Source organism: Xyrauchen texanus, chromosome 18 (genome assembly GCF_025860055.1).
Source record: "Xyrauchen texanus isolate HMW12.3.18 chromosome 18, RBS_HiC_50CHRs, whole genome shotgun sequence".
Lineage (NCBI taxonomy): Eukaryota > Metazoa > Chordata > Actinopteri > Cypriniformes > Catostomidae > Xyrauchen > Xyrauchen texanus.
Genome location: NC_068293.1, coordinates 21,919,718 through 21,930,626, shown reverse-complemented (window position 1 = coordinate 21,930,626; position 10,909 = coordinate 21,919,718). Strand labels below are relative to the sequence as shown.

General features: G+C 36.7%; 1 protein-coding gene across 14 annotated transcripts in view; it reads right to left on the bottom strand.

Moving 5' to 3' along the window:
* Positions 1-723: 723 nt before the first annotated feature.
* The window catches only part of LOC127658735 (leucine-rich repeat flightless-interacting protein 2-like), a 46,038-nt gene continuing 35,852 nt past the window's right edge, over positions 724-10,909 (bottom strand). For 8 of the 14 annotated variants that reach the window (XM_052148195.1, XM_052148197.1, XM_052148202.1 and 5 more), the window contains 3 exons: positions 10,698-10,790; positions 10,059-10,182; positions 2,236-6,365 (listed from right to left, as the gene is read on the bottom strand). In XM_052148195.1, the coding sequence (XP_052004155.1) occupies positions 3,373-6,365; positions 10,059-10,182; positions 10,698-10,790 (3,210 nt within the window). In that variant the 3' untranslated portion in view covers positions 2,236-3,372. The other 6 variants (XM_052148204.1, XM_052148206.1, XM_052148205.1 and 3 more) reach the window with 4 other exon arrangements.

Here is a 10,909-nt window from a genome sequence, read left to right as displayed (position 1 = left end):
AGGAATTCATTTTCATTTATATAAAGTCAGTCTTCCTGAAACCAGTAGTGATGGTAGGGAACAGCATGTTTGGCAGATCATTATAGACAATTCATTAAAGGAAATAAATAAACCCAGTTGGCAAAAGCCTGCTGTGAGACCTCAATATCATTCTATAAGCTTTGGCTTCAGATACATAAAGATCTAGTCAACTTAGTGTTTAAAAAATGTCTATGAGAGTGGAGGAATTCAAAGCATCACACATGCACGATCACACATACTCTTCCATCTTGTCTCAGTGAAGCGACTGGTCTTCATCTTCAAGAAGAAATCAAACAAATTTCCACCCAGGTTTGATAAGCAGAACCAACCTGACAGGACAGCATGCCCTGATCTTAAAAGTCAGGGCTTTACAACTCCTAAGAATTATCTTCCAAACATATTCTGCCAGCCTTACACGTTTGCTTGAATAAATTCAATATATTCAAACAAGACAATTACCATTCTAACCTTTTTAACAACAGTTTTTGAACGAGGCACACTCAGAAAGTGCTGCTTCGGTTCTCCAAAGTGGAAGAACTCAACCCTTACATCAAGATAAACAGGAAGAAATGGCACAGTTGTGGGATGTAATGTATCAGGTTCTCGTTTTTGTTAAAAGTTTTATTATCTTTGTGAAATATGCAGAGTGAGGATGAGCAAAGAGCTCTTTCTTTCAGGCTGCTAGCTGGGAAAAGGACAGGCAGTGGAGGTAAAGGCAGATTATGGGGCTGATTTGAAACAACTATGGAGTTGCTGTTACCCGACCAGACTTGATCTTCTCAAACCTTTTCGAGAGGTGGCTGTTACTGTCCTCCAACTCTTCAATCTTGTCCATTGCAGACCGTAGCTACCATAAAAGTTGAGCAAGCCATCATTATATCATATGTAAAGAAAACTTGGGCTTTGTCTGTTATTTGGACCCTCTTCACATTTCTGGGTTTGGAATGCAGAAGTAAAATATAGCGTCATAGGGAGCTCATAGAAAATATTTTTGCTTTACCATTTGCTCCAACAGCAAATAAAAAAATAAATACACTAATACGTTTTTACAACTTTTCAAAAGAAAATAGGGGAAAATGAATAATAGCAGTCAGAAGTGTGAAAGATGACAAATTTACCATCACTCCCTCAGCTGCTGTATTTGAAATCCCATCGCAACAGTGTTGACTAGTATAAATACATTTAAATGAATATCGGGAATTTAACAAATTCATTTTTCTTTTTAAATTGCATCAATTCAAGTAATTGTTTTTTATTACAAAAGTTTGATAGATAGCTGCTAAATTAGGGAGGTAATGCATCATCACAGTCTGTGAAAAGGGTCCGTTAAGGCTAGGCCACTTGGCCTAATGCTTTGTTACCTCTCGCTGAAGTTTGCGTTTTTCAGCTTTAAGTTCATCCTCCACCTTCTCTGCATTTTCTGTTGCAACTTTGTACCGGGACACCTGACTTTCAAGTCTTGTAGCCTACAACAAGTTTGAATCAGAGCTATTTCAACTGCTTCAATTCTGAAAAATCACAACTACAGTAATAATAAAAATTCTACATCTAAAATGTGATGGCATTAGAAATAAAAACAGAACTCACATTTTGTTCGTGAGCTGTGATTTCTTGCTCTGATTTGACAAGCTTAAATTTGAGGTCATTGATTTGCCTGTTGGCGTCCCCTGAAAAAAAAAGAATAAATACACATTTCTCAACATTTGAGGCATAGGGCATAGTGTTCTTCACTGGGACAAAAATGAAACCTATTAAAAAAACATTGCTAATGATGTAATCAGTATCAGGAAAAAAAGCGTATCTTCACCTCAGCACTCTAAATGTCAGTTTACATTTCCATACACTGTTATAATGTTTTGGACTCTAGTAACCTGAGGTCGATTGAGTTTGCAGGCATTGTCCTTACGCTGTATAGCCATGATGTTAGAGTCAGTGCCGTTCTCCTGTACGTCTCCCTCTGGACTTGAGGAATCCTCTATGCTGTTTCTTTGTTTCCTCTGCTCAAGCTGACCTTTAAATCTCTTAACCTGGTAATAAAACAGCCAAACAAATAGTGCTTACATTTGTGCTATTGTAATCAACAAGTCAGAAACATGAGAAAATAATAAAGGTTTAGCATTTGTAAAGCTAGCAATTGAGAAACACACCTGCTCTATTAAGTTCTCCCTCTCATCGACCAGTTTTCGTAAGCGAATCTCTGAAAAGCAGGTCCAGAGTTTAACAGTCTACCATAACACAACAAAAAAAAATAACTTAAAAAAAAAAAACCAACAGATCTAAAAAAAACATTCAGCTGCATACTCATGCTCAAAACTTGAGCTAAGATTAGATAGGAGATTTTACACATACCAGGAGTGGGAGGAGCCAATTGCATGGAGGGGGAGGAGACAATGCATGCAAAAGTGAAGCTATCCGACCCAGGGATGTGAAGGATGAGAATGGATAACATGCAGAAACTTCGGCAAACTCAGCATTCAGTGCAACGGCACAATTTATTCAATGTCAGTGTTCAATCCAATGTACTGTATATCCATTTATCAATCTATCTTAAATGTGTATCTATAACATCAACTACAAGTGCTTAATGACAGGGTGAGCTTACTTGAAGCTGTGCAAAGAATGTGTAAAAAAAGAGAAAGAACAACCTAACATGACTGGAGTTTTATTTATATTTTTGAAATAATAAAAATAATAATAGCCATTTCCTCATTTGGAATGGACTGTAGCATACTTTATCTACGACACAAACTACTGACCCTAATGTATATATGCACTTTAAACAGTTTTAGTAAATAACAGTTTAATAAAAAAAAAAAAAAAGGTCCTTTATCACCATACAAAAAAAATGATTCTGAGCTATCTTTGAAGTATTTATTTAATTTGGGTTTTATTTTAAGATAGCTGTGTTCCAACATAATCTTTAGTCACCAATCAGAATAAATAAAATAATTCCAATTGTTAGTATCTCCCATAAACACCGTTAATCAGCAAAAAAGTTGCAAAAACTTTAATTTTATTATTACATACTTGAAACAGCATATGGTTATTAAAATTTCAAAATAAATATGACCATTTACTCTCTTTACTGCTAGCATTTAATGTGCAACTGATTTAAAAAAATTCAGACATTCTGTTTGGCCAATTTTCAGCCATGTAAAACACCTGTGATGAAAGTTACATGGTAGATGATAAGACTAAGTCTTTAGCCAAGACTGCAAGATAACCTTCGGTATTCTAGGGTTCTCAGAAGTCTTTAAAGTACTGGTTTCAAAATGGTGTTCTTAAGACCTACGTAAGTGCAATGTTGAATAGTAGATACCAAGGAAAAAAGACTCTGCAAATCCTTCTATATTAAGACATTTTACATTCTTCTTTCCCCTTGCCCTTTCCTTTTTTGCTAGTTTTTTTAGATTCCTTTCTATCATCTTCCTTGTTGCCCCCTGCTGTTTCCTTCTGAACTTCCTGCTCTCCTGAAATCTTTGGTTTATGGTGAATGATCTTTTGGCCTACATCTCTTCTCTCCATCTCTGAGATGAGATTAAATCCTTCATTGTATCTTACATCTTCTGTTGCTTGCAGATGCTTTTCAACTGTATATTGTTTATTTTCAGGTGTATCATGTTGCTGATGATTAGGTTGAACTTCCTTGTCAACATGGCTGTGCTCTGTTAAATATCCTACAACCTCGGTTGTTGTTTGTGGGTTTTCTATGGCAAGTCCATCATCCATCTGCTCTTTTGGCTTTGGTTGCTGAGCTCCAAGATCCAGAGTTCCACAATCTTTTTGTGTCCTGTCCTCATCAATGACATCACTTTGGAATTCCTGGCTTGGACCTTGCACATTTTCTTTTAAAAGTGTAAGATGTATATTTGGTTGATCTAGACTATTTTTAGAATGTTCATCTGATGATGCTTCAAGATCGTTTTCATCAAAATCAAATGATTCCCCTTCGTCTTCCCCGTCTTCCTCATCTAACTCTCCCAGGATGTTGTCATCCTCTCCAGGAAGTTGCGCATCAAGCATAATTTGATCTTGGAATAATCTTTCTTTCTCATCTTCCTCATCTTTTTCTAGATTGAGTTCTTCAAATATTTCTGACTCTCCTGATTCCTGATTGGCCCCATTCTCTCCAGACAGTGGAGCCTCAGGTGTAACCTGATCTTGAACTGATTTTTCTTTTTCATCATCTTCACCTTTAACTAGCTTGGGTTTTTGGTCAGAGGCTCCTGATTCTGTTGATTCCTGATTGGCTTCATCCTCTCCAGACAGTTGAGCCTCAGGTATAACCTGATCTTGAACTGATTTTTCTTTTTCATCATCTTCACCTTTTACTAGCTTGGGTTTTTGGTCAGAGTCTCCTGATTCTGTTGATTCCTGATTGGCTTCATCTGCTTCAGACAGTTGAACCTCAGGTATAACCTGATCTTGAACTGATTTCTCATTTTCATCATCTTCACCTTTTTCTAGCTTGGGTTTTTGGTCAGAGTCTCCTGATTCTGTTGATTCCTGATTGGCTTCATCTGCTTCAGACAGTTGAGCCTCAGGTATAACCTGATCTTGAACTGATTTCTCGTTTTCATCATCTTCACCTTTTTCTAGCTTGGGTTTTTGGTCAGAGGCTCCTGATTCTGTTGATTTCTGATTGGCTTCATCTGCTTCAGACAGTTGAGCCTCAGGTATAACCTGATCTTGAACTGATTTTTCTTTTTCATCATCTTCACCCTTTTCTAGCATGTTCTCTTGGTGAGAGACTCCTGACTCTACTGATTCCTGATTGGCTTCATCCTCTCCAGACAGATGAGCCTCAGGTTTTACCTGAACTTGAAGTGATCTGTCCTCTTCCTCACCTTCTTCTCCAATGTGTTGAACAAGGGTTTCAGTTACAGAAGTGTATTTAGCGTTGTCTCCTATTATCACTTTGTCACTAGATATTATTAGATTTTCTTTGACTAGTTCAGCTTGCTGTGTCTTAGTGTCATTCTGGATGACACTGTCCTGAAGATGAATTTCTAACACCTGATCAATGGGCTCTGTTGGTTTTTCCTGTATTTCTGTTTCAGCTTCATTTTCTGACTTCTTTAGCACAGAGAAGGATGAATGAATTTGAGCGGAGTCGTCATGACCATCACGGAAAGTGGTCCCATCTGGATCAATATTTTGGTGCATTGCCTCCTGTTCTACTGTATCACTGTCCAGATCACTATTCACTTCTATCAACAATGAATTCTCAATGACGTCAGAGTTGTAAATGGACTCGGGGTGGTGTTCCACATGCCTGCTAACATCATCCATGGGCTTAAAAGAAAGTTTATGAGACAGTGAAGCCTCTTTTTCTGAAGAATCAATCTCAATGGAAATGATCACAATCTCTTGGCCTGCAATTTTTGAGTCTTCCGTTTGTTCATCAATAATGGTAGTGGGGTTAGTTATACTGATTTGAGACACATCATCTAAAAGAACACCAGTGCAAGTTTTAGATTCAGGGCAATCAAAATTTGAGATGGATTTAGAACTTTTTCCTGAATCAGCCTCATCTGTAACTGTTTGAAATTGGTCTCTTGCATCATCAGCATTTACATTTGTGCTTGGTATTTCAACACATTCTATTATTTTATCATCTTGTGAATCAGCTGGGTCTTTTGTATTCATTGTTGTTTTGGATACATCATTCCCTAAGTATTCTTCGTGGTTAGCCTCTTGATCATTTTCCATCTTTTGGTTTGGATTATTTTCAGTCAAGATTTTTTCATTCTTGTCATCCATCTCTGTGCCACTTTCTTTCTTGTCGCTTTGTTTCAGTTTCTGCTTTCCTTTCTTTTTCTTTTTCTTCTTTTTATTTGAAACACTTGCATCTTGGGTTTGTGAAAGTTTCTCTGTTTTAAAGGATTCCACAGGTTCTTCTTTGCTTTCATTTTCAAGCTCTGCCTCACCAGGTTGATCTTTATCAGGTATTGGAACAGAAACAGACACCATAGGAGTTTCCTCTTTGATTACCTGACTAAGATCGACAGATATCATGCCATCTTGTTGATCTGTCTCCGTATGTGCATCACTGTGAACATCACACTCTAATTCCACTATTTTGTCCCCTGAATCTTCCGGTACAGACTCCGTGGCTTTGATCTCATCAATGGGTCCTGCTTCATCACCAACAGAACTTGGAGGTATTTCAGGTCTATTCTCAGACTGCTCTACAGCCTGATTTAGTTTGTCCCCATGTTCTCCATTTTCATTTGCCTTTAAAGATGTCTTTGTAGAACTGATTGGGACATTTGAAGACAGTTGCACCTCCTCATCCAAATCTTTTTGGTGCTGGTCTTTACACAGGTCCAACTGATGAGAGCCTGGGAGATGATTAAGGTGTCGGTCATTAAGCCCAAAAGAAATGTGTCTGTATATTTCAAGTTCAAAACAAGAAGGAGGGAAGAAAGAAAAATAAGGCCCCAAGGCAAAGCTCTTAATCCAATCATGTGTAAAGGATGCCCCAAAGAAGAAAACCCCACAGATTTGAGCCAAGCACTTAATACGCCACTCTGCCGTGCCTACTCTGATTTCTACAGAAAAATATTCTGACCATCCTGAAAATGCTGAAAAAGTTGCAGCTATATGTTAAATACTTCCAATACAGTGTTTGTCTTTGTGTGCTATGAACTATATCAGATGGTGAATTATTATGATTTATTATAATTAAAATGGCATGTCAAAGTATTTATCAAATTCACACACACACATATATATACATATACATATATATATATATATATATATATATATATATATATATATATATATATATATACAGTTGAATACTAAATTATTAGCCCCCTATGAAATATTTTGTTATTTTTCAAATAATTCCCAAGTGCTGTTTAATGGAGCAAAGATTTTTTCAACATAGCATTTCTAAACACAATAGTTTATTTAGGCAATTTAGAATGTTTATAATACAAATAGAAACTAAATTATAACCAAGAATAAAGACATTTACAGGTCAAAATTATTAGCCATCTGATGTTAATAGTCAATAGTGTATCCCTTTAGTCGTTTGTTGTAGTTCTCAACAAGTTTTAGGCATTTCTCCTGAGGATTCGCAGCCCATTCCTCCTTAACAAATCTCTCAAGCTCCTCCAGATTTGTTGGTCTTCTGGCATGGACTCTAGTCTTCAGTGTGGCCCACAGATTTTCTATGGGATTCAAGTTTGGAAGTAGTTCTTCACCATAAGTGAGGTCGTTATCATGCTGGAAGACGAAATGTCGACCCAAACCAAGTTTTGTTGCAGATTGCCTGAGGTTGTCTTTTCTTCTCGTAGTCATGCATTTTCATGATTCCTTCGACCCTGATGAGATTCCCAGTTCCAGACTCACTGAAACATCCCCACAGCATTATACTCCCACTGCCATGTTTCACTGTGGGAATTGTGTTCTTTGGGGCTTCTCCCTTCTTTCTCCAAACATAGGCAACATCTCTATGGCCAAAGAGCTCTAGTTTTGTCTCATCTGACCAAAGAACACATTTCCAGTAGGGATGCACCGAAATTAAAATTCTGGGCCGAAACCGAAAATCCAGGATGCACTTGGCCGAAAACCGAAACCGAAATTTACTTTTTTTTTTTTTTACCTATTTAAGAAAAACAAAAAAAAAAAACATTTGTGTATAATTCTATTAACATTATACTTTTTCATTAATTTCATGAATTTAACGAATCTGAATTGAAAAACTACAAACCAATAAAATAAATCACACTTTTATTGAAAGTAACACACCAATATTGGACAAAAAATATATTAAAACATTATTAAATATTATTCTTCATTCAGTTCTGTAAAAATTTAATTTTACAGATTTTATTAACAATTATCCAAATAATGTAAAGTTTTAGAAAACTATTATATGCAAAACAACAGTCAAGTAATGAACTTAGCTAGCATCTTTCAAAAAGTTTAAATATGCAACAGTAATTTTAATTAAAACAAAAAGGCAGAACACAGAATGGCAGAGGGCCTCTATTCCACTGATCTATATATAACTATAATATATAATTATATATATAGATCAGTGCTTTATTCTGTTTATGTAAACGTATGTACACTTTAAGTGAACATTATTGTGCAAAACAACAGTGCAAAACAGCAGTAATTGAACTAAATCCAACCTCAACTGTAAACGACAGATGTATCCTCAAGTGAAGAACAAGTGGAATGTAATTGCTATTCACATCATATTGGACCGCTTTCTATTTAACAACAAGTGACAGGTTTCTCTTCAAGAACAAAAGTTGCTAAACTTTCTGACAGTCTCTCCTGTCAGAAAGCTCATCAAGAACATGAGATGCTGCACTGAACAGTCTCTCACTCTCTGTGCTGGTGCTTGGGCGGATAAATACCTGTGCGCAATCCGCGCAAGCAAAGGAAAGCGGTCTTTATTTATGCGACCGTAGTCAAGGGGATTGTCGCTTCTGGCTCAAGTTGTGTTGTAGCTGCGCTAGTTGTGGCACTGCTGTGGATCGGGGCACTTTCCTGTAGAATCTCTTGCTGTACTCTGTGTATATATATATCTTGAAAGTTCTGCTGAACAAACACTGCAGATCGCAAATGTGATGTCCTTATCAGAAACTTTGAAGAATTTCCACACCGCTGACATGATCGGCCTTTGTTTGGTAGCACCGTGATAAGGGTTAGATCGATCCAGAGTGAAATCAGAGCACTGAGGGGCGGGGCGAGGAGGTATATATTTTCGGCTCATATTTTCGGCCTTTTTTCTCTTTCGGCCGAAAATTTTCGCGGGCCGAAATTTCGATGCATTCCTAAATTCCAGTATGCATAATTGTTCTCTAGGTTGTCCTTAGCAAACTTCAGTCTAGCTTGGAGGTGTCTCTTCTTTAGAAGTGGAGTTTTTCTAGGTCTGCAACCTCGCAGTCCATTCCTGTGCAGGGCTCTAGTGAATGTCTTCGTTGAGACATCAATATCAGACTTTGCTAAATCATTCACTAGTGTCTTGGCAGTTGTTCTTGGGATTTTAGAAACCTCTCTCACCAGTTTTCTTTCCAAGGTTTTTGAAATCTTTCGCTTGCTGCCTCTGCCAGTCTTGTTCTCCACTGTGTGGGTCTCTTCAAACGTCTTGATAATACTTCTCACAGCAGTTCTTGACACCTGAAAATGCTTTGATAAATGTGTATATCCTTCTCCTGCTTTGTGAGGATTAACAATTAATTTTCTCAAGTCTAAACAAATGTATTTTGTCTTTGCCATGAAGACAGTTTTATATTACTTCACTAGTTGTTTTGCAAGATACTAATCCTCAGTTTGAAGAGCAATTTAAAGGCTTGGGGGATTGAGTTAATTAGGTGAGTTAACTAAGTGATTGTTTAACAGTGGTTGGTTCCGTAGCCAATTGAACAGATAATTTCTTAAGGTAGCTAATAATATTGACCTTTGCAGTTTTTTATTTTTTTATAATAATAACTTTATTCAAGACAAATTGAAATAAATAAGGCTTTCTCCAGAGGAAAAACATAAAAAGAAATACTGTGTTAAAATCCGCTTGCTCTGTTAAACATCACTTGGGAAATAAATACAAAATAATTGAAATTTCATAGGGGGGCTAATAATTTTGTCTTCAACTGTATACATATATTTAATAGACCAGTTGAATTGACAGGACTGACCTCAGATGTGTATATATGACCAGAGTAAACCTTAGAGAGGAGTGTGGGTTCTGGTTTAATCATCTCTGGCAGGTAATAACAAAAATGAACATGGAGCTGAAGCACATGACATTCATAGCATTTGCTCATTTGTTTATTAGGAAAACAGAATCACAATAATTAAGTTGTCTACTATACATTAGTAAAGAAAAAACTAGACGTGTGGATTTTGCTGAAGCAGGAAAGAAGTGAAGTGTGAGAAGGTAACATGACAATTCATTTGTACCAGGCTCTTAGAAACAGTACAATTAGGCTTGGCAAGATGAGAGTGCAAATGTGCACAAAAAAACGTTATCATGCAATGACTGAGAAAGAAAGAGAAAATCAGCTCACCAAGTACGCTACTCCGCTCTCTGATTTCAACAGGAGATGTTTGAGAATTCTGATCAGCCTCTCCTGCTTGTTCTCCTGTTTCTCCATTGGTGGCCAGGTCAGGTCCAAGGACAATACCATGTTTCTGGATGGAATAATAAATTCATACGAGTATACTTAGTTAAGTAATAGGTCAGGTTAAAGGGATAGTTCACCTCAAATATGAAAATTGCATTAACTCTTCCTCAAGTTGTTCCAAACTTTTGTTTTATTTTTTATCTTTTATTCTTCCCTAAAACACAAAATGAGATGTTAGGCAGAATTTTAGCCTCACTTTCGTTGCATCATTTGTCCATAAAATGAATGTGAATGGTGTCTGAGGCTAACATTCTGCCTAACATTTCAATTTGTGTTCTACAGAAGTCATACAGGTTTGAAACAACATAAGGGTGAGTAACTAATGACAATTTCATTTTTGATTGAATTACTCCTATAAATGTAGAAACACAGAGTAGATAGTACATTTTTCCTTTACTTGATTTGTAGAAGCACCAATATTATGTTGTGGTTCTGTTCATTCAGTCATATTTTGCTTTATCTTACATGCTAGACATTAGTATAAGCCCTACAATTAACTGTTTCCAGCAAACAGATCAATACCTTCAAAATATCTTTGAGCTGAATGACCTCATCTCTGAGCTCATCCCTCTCATTGCGAATGGCATCAGAAAATTCCTTCTGCCTCTCTAATGCCTGAACAGCACCAAAAAGGATTTGGCAAAGATGAAGCAAAAAGGAAAGATTTTTGAAAGGCATGAAAACATCAGTGCTGCAGAAAACAAGAAAAAAGCTTAGCAAAGAAGAGACAGATT